The sequence below is a fragment of the Siniperca chuatsi genome, linkage group LG3 (assembly GCF_020085105.1).
Source record: "Siniperca chuatsi isolate FFG_IHB_CAS linkage group LG3, ASM2008510v1, whole genome shotgun sequence".
Lineage (NCBI taxonomy): Eukaryota > Metazoa > Chordata > Actinopteri > Centrarchiformes > Sinipercidae > Siniperca > Siniperca chuatsi.
In genome coordinates, this window is record NC_058044.1 from 16491433 (window position 1) to 16505104 (window position 13672).

General features: G+C 40.7%; 2 protein-coding genes across 7 annotated transcripts; one reads left to right on the forward strand and one right to left on the reverse strand.

Annotated features, from left to right (window-relative positions):
- Positions 1 to 936: 936 nt before the first annotated feature.
- On the forward strand, positions 937 to 4401 carry grhprb (glyoxylate reductase/hydroxypyruvate reductase b). Its single transcript, XM_044191672.1, has 9 exons — positions 937 to 1501; positions 1888 to 2021; positions 2108 to 2180; positions 2404 to 2520; positions 2630 to 2718; positions 2823 to 2927; positions 3213 to 3348; positions 3928 to 4058; positions 4184 to 4401. The coding sequence occupies exons 1-9, from the start codon at positions 1329 to 1331 to the stop codon at positions 4303 to 4305; spliced, it is 1080 nt and encodes a 359-aa protein (XP_044047607.1). The 5' UTR covers positions 937 to 1328; the 3' UTR covers positions 4306 to 4401.
- On the reverse strand, positions 4397 to 12471 carry LOC122874092 (zinc finger and BTB domain-containing protein 5). 6 transcript variants are annotated; one of them, XM_044191666.1, is made up of 4 exons: positions 12401 to 12471; positions 10748 to 10961; positions 9651 to 10499; positions 4397 to 9061 (listed from the first exon to the last, which is right to left on the reverse strand). In XM_044191666.1, the coding sequence occupies exons 1-4, from the start codon at positions 12430 to 12432 to the stop codon at positions 7883 to 7885; spliced, it is 2274 nt and encodes a 757-aa protein (XP_044047601.1). In that variant the 5' UTR covers positions 12433 to 12471; the 3' UTR covers positions 4397 to 7882. The 6 variants fall into 6 exon arrangements, with proteins under 6 accessions (XP_044047601.1, XP_044047606.1, XP_044047605.1 ...); XM_044191671.1 differs by having other exon boundaries at positions 12371 to 12416; XM_044191670.1 differs by lacking the exon at positions 12401 to 12471 and adding an exon at positions 12150 to 12364.
- Positions 12472 to 13672: the final 1201 nt, after the last annotated feature.

The window sequence follows — 13672 nt, forward strand, 5'->3', positions numbered from 1 at the left end:
GGACTTTCTCATTATTTAAATATCAAATATTTCAGAATATAAATCAGCAAGAAAACAATTTTCACAAATTCACTCATCTGTCCGGTACACTACATTAATACCCTATTGGGGAATTACTATATGTTAAATATCAAGAAAAAATAAAAGAGAAAAGAAAAGGTAGGGGTGTAAGATATCTGTCACAATGTACACATAAATTACATTAATAGAGGTTTGTCCAACTTTCTGGATGATGAGGCTTGGGTAGTATGCATAAGCAGTTTGGATTTGAGGTGTGATGACAGCATTTACAAGGTAGTGAGTGGTATAGTCTTTTTCAGTCTGAGGAGAATGAGTCATCAAACAAGCTGTGTCTCTTCTATTTTCATGATAATACAGACAATGACATTTGTTTGATTATCAATAATTATATCTTATTGGGACAATATCTTATTCATGAATCTCAATGGTCAGCAGGCAAACCATTATTTATTGTTTTCAAGAATGATTTCAAATATATTTTAACGCTATTGATAATTGTCAAAATCAAAATACTAAAAAGCTATTTCAAACCTTTAAAAAATATGATACATTTTTTCTATAAGCAAAATGTTTTTATGTTGTAATCTTTTATTTTTGGTAACTTTTATTCATTCCGTTTATATATTTTTTGTATCATTTGTTTTTTGTTTTATATGTGCTTGTATATCTGTGTACACCTGTTTAGGACATCAGTGCTGCAACTATTTGACTGACCTGTGTCAATATAGTATCATCAAAAAAGCATAGCATTGTTTGAAACTCAGCTCCATTTGGGAAAGTAAAGAAAGATTGCTTAAACAGTCCCAGCCAGAGAGATCGAACATAAAATACAAAACAGGGTTTGGATCCTCCACTGTTTAAAGAAACAAAGGTCAACAGCCGAGTGAAACATTTACATCCCATTGACTCCCATTCTGGGCGACGATGTAAGGAAAACACAAGTCTACTGCTGTCTTTTGTTGTGTAATTTGTATCTGTGTTAGTATGTGTGTTTGTTGGTGTGTGTGTAAGGATGAGAGACAAAGAGAAAAAGAGTTTGTGTGTCTTGTTAGGTCTGTGTATCTGTGTTTCAAGTCCATTTGGCCTCAAATTTTACTTAATCCTGAAGCTGGACAAAGATTTGACTCAGTGATTTAGTTTGTCTGGGACAGACTTTAGAGATGGCCACCCTCTGATCATATTGGCCACACAGGAACCTCCCCCTGAACTAGAGCCAAAATCATGCACATGCATGCAACAGACTCTAAACTCCAAAGTACCACTTTCACCTCTCGGACACCTGCCCACAGATCTACTCTAGCCTGGCAATGTGGTGCAGTCGCATGGCACTGCGTCGGCTCCAGCGGATCACTGTTACTCCTTTGAATGTCACTGGGGGTCTAACAAGCAACATGCAGAGGGAGATGTCAACCCTGCCACGGGTGTATGTGACCCGACAGATCCCACCCGAGGGCCTCAAGATCCTCCGTGAATCTGGACAGTGAGTCAGAGTGTTAAGTCACCTAAAATTAATGATTTTTATATAGAACATCTTGTATGACCGATTAATTTTGCTGATTTTAATGTGATACCTTTCTGTATTTTAAATTGTAAAGTTTATCATTTACTTTGAGTAAACAGGGCTGCTAATGTTTGCCCTTAGGTTAGGCCAGATAAGACTGGTAGCCTAAAGGGTATTCCCCCACAGCACAGTTGAGAAAATGTCTCACTGCACCTTAAAGTCCCAGTGTTTATAGCTTGAGAAACTGTATATATCTTAGTATGAACTTTAATTGAAGCTTCAACAACCTCTGAATTTCCTTCTGTAAATAATTAAGAAAAAATTGATTTGATTTGGATCTGCAGTGATGGTTTCTGTTTTCCCAGGGTGCAGTTTGAGCTGTGGGACTCGGATGACGCCCCTGTGCCCAGGAAGGAGCTGCTGCAGAAGGTCAAAGGTGTTGATGGCTTGCTCTGCGTGCTGACAGAGAAGATTGATGCAGAATTGTTGGACGCTGCAGGTCTGAGGACAGTCTTTGAGTCAGTTGAATGATGAATACAATGAAAACCCTCTCATAACGCACATATGTTTGGTGTACTCCTGCAGGTCCAAACCTGAAGGTCCTCAGTACTATGTCAGTGGGTTTTGACCATCTGACTTTGGAGGAGCTGAAGAAAAGGTGATTCCTGTCATTCTATTTCTTTAAGACGCATTCAAGTCAAAAGTGTTGGTTTGTGTGTATACTTTGTGTCCGCCCAAAAAAGGCACAGCGATAGTGATAGTGACACATCTGGTGACACATCTATATATATGATATATATATATATATATATATATATATATATATATATATATATATATATATATAGGGTCGTGTGTAATGTGTGTGTGTTTTCACCCAGAGGGATCCGTGTGGGTTATACCCCTGATGTTCTGACAGATTCTGTGGCTGAGCTGACTGTGGCTCTGCTGCTCACTACCTCCAGGAGGCTCATAGAGGCCACGCATGAAGCCAAGACGTAATGTTACACACACACACACACACACACACACACACACACAGATCTATCCATGCATGCATATTTTTGGTCAAAGGTTAAATACATCTCTCTCTCTCTCTTGTGCCAGTGGTGGCTGGGGCACATGGAGAACACTGTGGCTGTGTGGATATGAGCTGGCCAACAGCACTGTGGGTATCCTGGGCCTGGGGAGGATTGGTGAGCATACAGTATCTGAAACACTACACACAACTTGCACATCAGCTTATCATCATGCTGCCATTTCTGTGAATCTTCTTTACACGGTGTCTTTGTGCTCGAAGGTGTGGCTATCGCTGAGCGTCTGGCACCTTTCAAAGTAAAGAAGTTCATCTACACAGACACGGCCCCCAGGCCTGAGCTGGCCAGCATCATCAATGCAGAGTACGGTAAGGACTATAGATGTCTCATGCCAGCATTTTATATTGTTATAATCAATAAACAATGTCAACAAGATGGATGGTGGAGTGGTTTAATAGCAATTTACTGCACTGATTAGTCAAAGGCAAAGGTTATTTGATCTCCTTTGACCTTTCACATCCTAATCTCAGAGATACTCAATACACAGATATGTTGTGAAAGTATTTTTAAGGAAATGAAATTAGATCTAATGAGAATTTGCAGTCAGCCTTTGATTTTAATGTGATGACATCAATGGTACTGTCTTGGTCTAGTCTCTTTTGATGAGCTGGCGAAGCAGTCAGATTTCCTGGCTGTGTGCTGTGCTTTAACACCGGAAACAAAGGAAATCTGCAACAAGGACCTCTTCTCCAAGATGAAAAATACGTCCGTCTTTATCAACACAAGCCGGTACCCTTATCTTTAATACAAACACACACTTTAACACATATTGTAAACAACGCTGCGTAATGAAGTACTTGACTAAGATGCAACCCATCTTGAACTATAGTGTGGTCAAGGCTGGATTACCAACTGGGCAAAGCATGAAACTGCCCCAGAGCCAGAGACCTCAAAAAATATTATTATGATTATTATTATTATTATTTTTAATATTAGCCTGCAGATTATTTCCCTGTAATTGATTAATCATTTAGTGTATAAAATGTCAGAAAATGGTAAATGCCCATCATGTTTCTCCATAGCCTAAGTTAACATATTTAAATGTCTTTAACAGTCCAAAACCTGAAGACATTAAGTTTCATATCAAATATTCACATTTGAGATACTGTCACCAAATAATTGTTGGCATTTTCGCTTAAAAAATGACAATTAATTAATTATCATAATTGTTGCTCTTTAACTTTCAGTTGCTGACTTAACTGATCATTCAGAAATCATTTCAGCTCTTGAATACTGGGTGGTGTCTGGGAAAATAATGAAGCTCCCTTCCTGTGTCTGTGTATAATTCTGGTCTTTCTGTTGTGTCAGAGGTGGTGTGGTGAACCAGGAAGACCTGTATGAGGCTCTGTCCACTGGGCAGATTGCAGCAGCTGGGTTAGATGTCACTGTTCCTGAGCCCCTGCCCACAGACCACCCACTCTTTACCCTCAAAAACTGCGGTGAGTCTGTCTGACTTATTAGTGCTGAAACTGCCTTAAAAATTGTTGGTTTTCAAGAAACTTATTGTCACCGTGCTCAATTCTCACTACCTATCATTTGTCTTTTTAATTCTCTCCTCCTGCAGTGATTCTCCCACATATTGCTAGTGCCTCTTATACTACCCGTAATGCCATGTCTGCTCTGGCAGCAAACAACCTCCTTCTCGGCCTGCGTGGTGAGCCGATGATCAAAGAACTCAAACTGTAAGAAGGAACTGGTTCCACTCTGACAACTGCTGAATACTGGACCATCATAGTTATTCTTTTGAGGATTAAAATAAAACCAGAACTAAAGTGTGTAAAACTGAATTTCATTTTTTTTTTTAATTCAGTCTATACAACAACTGAACATACCATACAATCTTCATAGCCTTCAACAGTAACGAGACAAACATTTAGTCCTCTCATGGTTACACTATGTTAGGTATACAGAAAAAGACACAGAAATACTTCAGATTTGGCATATCAACAAAAGCCCAGCTTTTCAAGCTAGAGGGCATAAGGCTGTGACTTTCATAATCAATTTAGGCCTTTTATATATTTTAAAATGTTGGCATATTCATACAGGGTAATACAGTCAGTGCATTCTTCTGAAATTCACATTAATCGTTTATGCAACAGCTTTAGAAGACAGCACCATAATAATCCTTAACAGGCCACTGTGTGAGACATGGAAGCCATTTTGGAGGACTACATCTACATCACCTCTACAACTCTGTATTTCTCAAGAGGGTATCCCAGCTACCTCTTTCCCAAATGTGGAGGAGGCTGAATGTGAGTAGGGAACACAGAGGAACAGACGTCAGATTTGGGATTTAACCATCAGCAGTCATTTTAAATTCTGTGGCCAAGCTTTACTACTGATTCAAAAGCGTCAAGAATTACAGGGCAAAGGGTAGGTTAGCTTATGTTTACAGGGAGAACATCCTATAAGGCAATTATTCTTCTGAAGTAAAAAGTCAAGATTAACCATTAACATGTGTCAAATAAAATTGCCATTTTGTACAGGCCAACAGTGTAATGACTCTACAGTACAATAAGGTGCCAACAAGAAGTGAAAGCAATGACCATGTGTTTCTCACTGACAGTGTAGGTGACGCAATACAGCAAGCAATAAAGTATACAAAAAGGCAAACATGTATGTAAGCATATAATGTTTTCATTTTGGTTCCCTTAAACAGAACTCTACAACACTGCATGGACACTGATTTCAATTAACCAACTGTCTACCAATGAAGCTGCTCGTATTTACCACAGGAAGTCAGGCATCCAAAACGGAGTCGATGTAAAAATCCTTTGTATGATGTTATTTTTTATGAGGTGCAAATTTAGATTTCTTCTCAGCATGTCTGTGTTATTTTTGAATCTTACGCAAATTGTCAACTGAAACATATTTGTCAAACACAGTATGACAGCATTTATCAAGTTACAGGTAGACATTAAAATACAGTTACTTACATAAAAAACAGCTAAAACTCCTGAAATTAACATTAAAAAATGAGAAGCTGTAAAAGTCTTTTTTGAATTTGCCCCATGTGTATTTGCATTTCATAAACTGTGAAAATCGTGTATTATAGATCACCTGCCTGCAAAAATGCTGCAACCCTTAGCTTGCAAACGCATCCTGATGGTAGTGTAAAAGAAGGAGAAACCCGTGAGAGCTGGTAGAGTTGGATAATTGCAATACAGCAACATTTTCACATAGCGCAACATTTCAGTAAACATATTAATTACGAAAAAGAATGATTTGTCTAAGTGCTTTTGTAACATACAATGTATAAAGAGACATGTATAACGCACTGATATCAAGTACAGTAGCAAACATATTCAAATGTTTCGTTCTTAATGAGTTTTTTGTCTCTCCTCCAAGAGAAAAATGATGAAACCAACCACAAATCCGCAATGTTTACGACTGCCTCTCAGCACAACTTCATTGCCCTTGTAATAAACACAAATACTGTACACACAAGAACACCAGTGACCAGGAAACTTGGCTGATGTGTGGACGATAAGTAAACTTGTTGGCCACAACTGAACGTTTTGTGGTCATTCCCAGTCAGTAACCAACAAGGAGTCTCTCAGTGCCATATCTTATACAATTGAAAATCACTACAGATTGCAAGTTTTGCACATCATGACACAAATTAAGGTGCATTTACAGCGCATTTTCCTGTGAAGTTGTTATCTAGGTATTAAAATGGCATTATAATGCAATATTATAACAATATTAGTTTTCTCAAAAAGAGACTGCAAGGCCCAGCGAATGCACATTTTTTCCCCCGTTTTGAATACAAAGATGGTGCAAGTTGACACTTTTCTGTCCCTCATTGTTCTGATTTTTTTTGCTCCCCTAAACAATGCAACTTAATTCTAAGGTTAATAGCTCTGTCGGGAAAGCGCAAAATGGGACAAGAGGTTGATTAGCGCAATTAAACGTTTCCCATTTCTCCAAAACTTGTATTTGACAAACTACAGGTATAAAATGTTTCAAAGCCAGACATTTATTCCATCAGTGCAAATTGAATTACCTTGCCAGGTACCAGACATATTCTCAACTTTACCTGAGCTCAGCAACCCTTCGGATGATGGTAATTCAAAGGTGCTTCTCACATCAATTTGACTTGGTGGTTAAATATGCATGAATATCCTTTATCAGCTATTGAGAAATGTTGAACAGTGTATTTTTTGGGTTGCTTCTGTCCTGGCCGACAAAGTCAATCGCCTCAAATTTAATAACTTCAGTAAATAAAAGAATCAAGTTTATATTACTTGTCTAGTTGACCACATTGTCACTGCATACCAACAGGGTAAAAAAAACAACAACAACACAACACTGTATTCCCTGTCATCTTCTCTGTTGGTTGAAAAAGTTACAGATGTCAGCATTACCCAGGCCTGTCTCACTGACTCTATCCACCTTTTTGTACAGTAGACTAAGTATCAAGAGCACACAACCATCAACAGTACTTACAGGCATTATATATCTGCCGCCCAAACTGAATCAGAATCAATTTGTCCACAGTCTGTATGACTGCCCTTGCACAGAACAAGGCATAATCAATATGCACGGTTACGGTTGCTGCTACATGTTTTACAAATGTGCAATGAAAAATATACATATAAACTATTTTACATGCTATTTGTTCTTAATGTTGGTGCTGCACAGCTGCCTCTGATCTGCAAACCCTCAGATTGAGTGTTATTGAGTCAAATTTGCTTCAATAAGCATTAAGGGATCACCTCAACAGATATAAATTTCACTTAACAAAGAGAGGGCCCACATGATACCTTTTAGAAACATAATATAGCCAACAGTGTGGCAGCTTTAAAAGCCAAGCCTGCTGTAGACTGATCCAGATCATATTATGCAAAGTCCAGCATGTATTGGCAGTGATTCTCATAATACTCTTATGATATTTTTACAGGGGAGTATACAGTGTATATCTATGGTACTCTATGATGAATCCATAGCAATAAATGTGGTGCTTTTACATGTTCTGCATCCATATAATATTTCTACAAGCTAAATGTGTTTACAATAACTTTTACTGACTTCATAGTATGGGTTTCTCCAGGAAAAGAAAATGTATGATTACTTTATCAACCCTATCTTTGGTCTGTGATCAGGACTGGTTAGTTTGAACAGAACAGCTGATCAGATCCAGCTGCTCTGTCACAACTTCAGAAAAATCGAAACATGTTTGGGACTTTAAATTCAGCCCATCACTGATTCCTAATGTATTCATTCTGTCGGCGCACTCTACTTTGATGCAGTAACCTCGGTCCTACAGCAGGGCGTTGGACATGTTACTGTTCTGCCAGCGCAGACAGGTGGTCTTGGAATGCTTGTATAGGTGGGAGGACTGGCTGAAGCGCTTTCCACACTTGAGACACGCGTAGGGTTTCTCTCCCGTGTGGACGCGGATGTGTTTCTTGCAGTCAGTCAGTGTGAGGAAGGTTTTGCAGCAGATTTTACAGGCGTACTTCCGAGCTCCCTCAACCACCAAGACATTATGCTCCGACAGAGCCTTCTTGCACTTGGAGAGAACGTCGGCTGAAGCTCGGGTCAGCTGAGGGGGGAGGGAGGTTGGCCTGCCACTGTTCATCTCATACCCACCACTCTTGTTTAGAAGCAGAGGACTTGCCAGACTTGAGGAGGAAGAGGCGGCGTCCTGGAGGACACCACTTACTTCTTCTTCTCCTCCTCCTCCTCCCATGCCCGTAGTCATTTTTGGAGCAATACGTCTGTAACCTGGATAACCCAGAGCAGCAGCAGTCGCTCCTCCTGCCCCTCGGGAGGGTCGTGCCAGGGAGTGAAGCCCCAGGCTAGAGCGCTGGAAGTCCAAACCAAAGGGATCTACTCCTGCACGCCCTCCACTACCACTGCCCCCACTTCCTCTAGGGTTGCCTAAACCTTCATGCAGGGGGTGGAGGAATAGAGAATCAGCTTGTAGGTTGTCTCCAAAACCGTTGCGACTCTCACCACCGAGTGGTCCTGACTGCAGAAGGGAGGAAGAAGCAGAGCCGGATGGTCCAGCAGCTTCCTGTCTGAGCAGGAAGTGATGCGCTACTGCATCGCCAGTTGTTGTGTTGGGGAGGTCATCCTCTCCAGCAACCAACCCTGCCCCGCCACTTCCGTAATCCTTAGGGCCGAGGAAGCTGGAAATACTAAAACCAGATTTGCCACCAAGTCCGTTATTACACCCAAAACCTCCTCCGACTCCGGTGCCTCCACCCATGCTACTCTTGAGGAGAAGCTGGGAGCTGGGTTGCAGCAGGGAGTCAGAGCTGGGTTGGGGTTCAGAGGTGAAGCTGCGGTCGCTGCTCTCTGGGCTCAGCTCCGCCTTCTCCTCCTCCTCCCGGCCTCCGGGCTCAGCCGGGTCGCTGCCTTCAGCCTGAGATGTCACATCGCTGATTTCATCAGTTGGCTCAGGCGAACTTAGCGGCTCTTGTTTAACCACCACCTATGTAAAGAAAAGGAGGTTTCATCCAAGGCCACAGCAGATTTTCATGACTGCTTTGCTTTGGCAAGATATTTTTTAGCATCCAACTTCATGTCAAACCACTTCTGTCACAGTGCACTGATGACACATTATTGGCAGCTGGATTAATATTATGATACAGCTACACTAGGCATTATATTCTAATTGTTTTGGGTCCCCTAATCCGACTACTGACACTGCTAAATATTTTCTGTTTTTGTCTGCTGATTTTCAACGACAGGACACGCACAACGGTGTGAGATTCTTCTATTTAGTCTTGGGTAACATGTAGCCTAATACATAGCAATTTAGGGGCGTACATTATGCTAATGATCAAATCTCCGGAATACGCACCTACTCATGAACAGGTGACATACATCAGGTTGAAATAGGGAGTTTACGACAACAAGTTTGTGCAGTTAAGAGAGTTTGGTGAATGTGACTTTGAACACTCATATGAGTAAATCTCACTAAAAAAAGCACAAAGATACAAATATAAAAATGTTGTTGCATGAGGCTTAATGAGTGTTAGTTACTTTGTCATAAACAACAAATCAAGCCACAACTATACCTTCTGTTCCTGTTCTTCTGCCTCCTCTGTCCCTGATTTGATCTTCACCCCTGCTCTGTTGTCCTGGTGGTCCTGGTCTTCCATGTCCTCCTCCTTGCTCACCCCTCCCTGGATTCTCCCCAAGTCTTCCCTCTCACAATGTCCACTGTCCGACTGGCTGGGCATCTGAGGATCATCTTGGGACACCCCTACTAGGCCAGTGATTGCGGTGTCCAATTTGGATTCATCCCCCATCTTGTGGGAGTCCGGGGAGAGTAGCGCTCCTTCCTCTCGCTCAGCGTTCACCCCTCCTTCTCCTAACAGCCCCAGGTTAGGGGCAGAGGGTCGCTGCCTCTGCCTGGGTCTCTCCTCTGACAGGCCCAGGGCCAGAGAGGGCTTGCGTTTGTGGAAGCGTCGGATTGGGAAGGAGGCTCTCTGTTCAACCACTCCTCTACCAACTACATTTCCAACTCCGTCGTCCTCCATCCCACCCAAAGCAGAGCTCACCAAGCTGAGCCCCAGCTGCTGCAGGAGGAAGGAGCGCTGCAACTTTGATGTGGCAGCGTTTGCTGCGAGGTTAGCATTAGCTGCTAGAGTAGGGTTCACTGCTAAATCTGCTACTTGCTGTTGCTGCTGCTGCTGCCTGTGCCTCTGCTGCTCCTGCTGAGGGTGGTGATGGGTGGGTCTGTCAGATGAGGGGGACATGGGCAGGGTGCGCGTGGTCAGGTAGTGTTTGCAGGCCTTGACTACATTGTTGAGGTGCAGATGTGAGGCTGCAAGGAGGATATCCATGACGTTGCTCTCCCCCAGCATCAGTGTGGAGGTGTACATCATGTCCACCAGGGCAGCAAAAGCTTCAGCTGTCACCACCTGCAAGCACACAAGAGGTTGACTGATCTTGCTGGCACTATTTGATACAGAGAGTTTAAGACTTGTTAGTAGTTTTTACTTAATTACTATCACCGCTATTATTATCTGAGGTTGAAGAGTCACTATCTCCTCAACTCCCACCTCTTATCACCATCATCCTCACACTCTTCTCCATTCTCATCACTATAAACATTAATGTTATATCATCATCCTTGCCCTCTTTTACACAATACTGTTGAGATCCTAACCTCGCTGTCCAGCTGGATCATGTTCATACTAGCATCTCCCTCTGCAACAGTAAACAGAGCTCTGAAGTGGGTGCTGCAGGCGGCCAGCACCGAGCGGTGGGCCTTGAAGTGTCTGCTGCCCACCACAATGACACAGTCGCACAGCTGACCATGGACACGCTGATAGTTGAGCTGCTGAAAGATCTGCTCGAAGTGGCCCGGGAAATCCATGGCCCTAAAGACAGAAGCAGGAAAAGGTTAAAAGGTTGAAGGCGGTTGAACAGGGAGAGGAAAAATTAAATGCTGTTAAGCTGAATCGATTAGTCGATCAACATAACATTTATCGACAACAGTATTGATAATCAAATAATTGTTTTAATAAAAATCTGTTCACCAAAAATGCCAAACATTTTCTGGAGCCATCCTCTCAAATTTGATGCTTTTCTTTGTCATGTGTTCTAGTAAACTGAACATCTTTGAGTTTGGGATTGTTGGTAAACAGTGATAATTTGACATTTTTCACTATTTTCGGATATTTCATAGATTAAATGATCAATCGGGTAGCTAATCCACAGATGAAATGATAATGAAAATATGCCTTAGTTGTAGCCTTAGAGAGTGTAATGATGATGGAGGCCTGAAATGAGAGTAGGGACAGAAGAGATGGAACTAGAGTGATGTTTTATAACAGATGAAGGTGGTTTACATGTGCCAGTTTTGTTAGAGAAGGTGTTGATAATGTTATTTGGACACTGACAAAATATCCAAAAACTGTAGTTGAGTGAAAGGCATTATTATGTGGTCCCATAGATAAAGAGGGCCTGCAAAACTGCCAGTGAGATTATGAATTCATGTGCACCAAGAGCAATGTTTTCTAGTGGGCTCAATTCCTTTCTATACAGTAATATGCTGTGAAATAATTTGCACTTTAGTTAGTCCAACTGTTTACTGATGCTTTATGTATGTAGTTAACCACAATGACAACACAGTAGCTACAGACCATAGAGCACAACATGCACTGTAATAACGTTAGATGGGTATTAGATAGTTAGCTAGCAAGCCTAAATTGACTAACACAGGAGCAGTTAGCTAATGTAACTAGCTAACTAAATTAGCAAAAACATAGCATTCTGTAGTTATGACGGTGAGATTAGAGAGCCAGTAATAACTAGCATTACCTTGAATTTTCCGAAAGCGTAGTTAAGTTAGATATCAAGAAGCACAAACAGGGCCCTGGTCAGAAACTCACCAGGCTAAAGTTAGCTTGCTACTGACCAGCAAATTGCCTGTTAGCTAGAACAGAAGCAGTAGCATACGATCACCTGGCTGGACCGCTTGCATCGAAGCAGCTTTTTCCATCAAATTTAGCTAGAGCTAGCTAACATTTCTGCTGCTACGCCCCACGTCCCCTGCGGTCCACTACCTTGACAATTTGCTCGCATTGAATGGTTTGGCTGTGGGGGTGAAAGCTGCCAGTGATATGCGCTCACGGTGACTGTTTGTCTCGAGCAGCTGCTGGACACGTCTGTCAGTGTCAGCCCCAGGCACAGTCAAATATAACAGCCGTTAATAAGACAAATACGGACATTCAATTACTATACGGGTTCGACATGTATGTGTTATGATTTCTAATAATTGTATCACCCTCAGACGGTTTTTCCCAACCAGACTCACAGGGTGGCGCTGTGCTTCACTTCCCTGTACATGACCTCGCCGAGGTGAAGGGCTGCAGTTATACGTTTCACCACAAGGTGTCGCTGCTGCAACTTGTGTATCCAAAGATCATAGAGAGCGTCAAGATGTTGACCCTTTGATTTCACCCTGTGAAAACTCATTCTGCTACTGTCTTCTAATGTACTGTATGTTAATCATATATTTATTTTATGTTATATATTTTCAATACAATTATAACTAAACTTGCATGTAACACTAACTCTTTGTGTTTCACTGTAAATCTCATTATTTTAATGGATTCATTTTACATTTGCCTAAGTCTTCACCTAATATAAATGGCTTTGATAGAATCTATGTATGATATTTAAATTCTTGCAGACTAAAAACAAACAAAGATTAGAGTATGTACATTACCGTGTTATGGTGTTTTTTTTTTTTGGTATTTAAAGTTGTTTGATGAGTCCCCTAAATAATCATAACTTATTTATTTAATTTGTTTGTTTTCTTTCTTTTTAACTTACTGTTTATTAGGTAAATATTTTTACCATTGTTGTTTTATATATTTTCCCAATAATTATTTATATATTTCACATAGTTTGGAATAAAGTTTTCATGTAAAGCACTTTGATCGGGCTGCTGAATTATGTTTGTGTGTTTGTATTTAAATGAAAAACGGCTTTCTAATATGAATACCAGCATTTATAATATTAATAACACTGCAATGGCAATATAAAAGCTTTATTTTTAAGTATTGCACCTACTGAAAGAAAATTGGTTTAAGAACAAAATTAAATTACATAATAGGCCTGTCTATTCTTTACCTTTATTTGTTCAGCTTTGTTGTCCTCGTTCTTAGCTATTATGTCTAGTTCTGTGTAAGTACATTGAGAACTATGTAAAATCCGAAGTCAAATTCCTTTCATGTGTACACATGCATGGCCAATAAAGCTGAATCTCATTCTGATACGTAATTATATCATAATTTATATAACAACAACAATGTACAACTGTTTATTAGCTGGCAGGATAGTTATCGAAGTTGTTATCTATCTGCTACAAAGTCACATTGAGAAGATATATTTTAAACCTTTATACTACCAATGTGCAAAATACTGTACAACCACATCTATATCATGGCCTCATTTGAGTTGACTGCCATACATGGATTTCACCATCACCTGTTGTTTTCAAAACATTTAGTTGAAAAATCTCCAACACTACCAGGAGCGTATTCACCTGAACATTACTCTTAATACTTTAATTTTATATTGA

Excerpts from the sequence above, each read along its gene's own strand:
- LOC122874092 (XM_044191666.1), bottom strand. The coding sequence starts at position 12,432 with ATGTACAGGGAAGTGAAGCACAGCGCCACCCT. Across the intron at positions 10,962-12,400 it reads GTGAAGCACAGCGCCACCCT|GGCCATGGATTTCCCGGGCC; the intron begins GTGAGTCTGGTT and ends TTCTGTCTTTAG. Across the intron at positions 10,500-10,747 it reads TGATCCAGCTGGACAGCGAG|GTGGTGACAGCTGAAGCTTT; the intron begins GTTAGGATCTCA and ends GTGTGCTTGCAG.
- grhprb (XM_044191672.1), top strand. The coding sequence starts at position 1,329 with ATGTGGTGCAGTCGCATGGCACTGCGTCGGCTCCAGCGGATCACTGTT. Across the intron at positions 2,719-2,822 it reads CCTGGGCCTGGGGAGGATTG|GTGTGGCTATCGCTGAGCGT; the intron begins GTGAGCATACAG and ends TTGTGCTCGAAG. Across the intron at positions 4,059-4,183 it reads CTTTACCCTCAAAAACTGCG|TGATTCTCCCACATATTGCT; the intron begins GTGAGTCTGTCT and ends CTCCTCCTGCAG.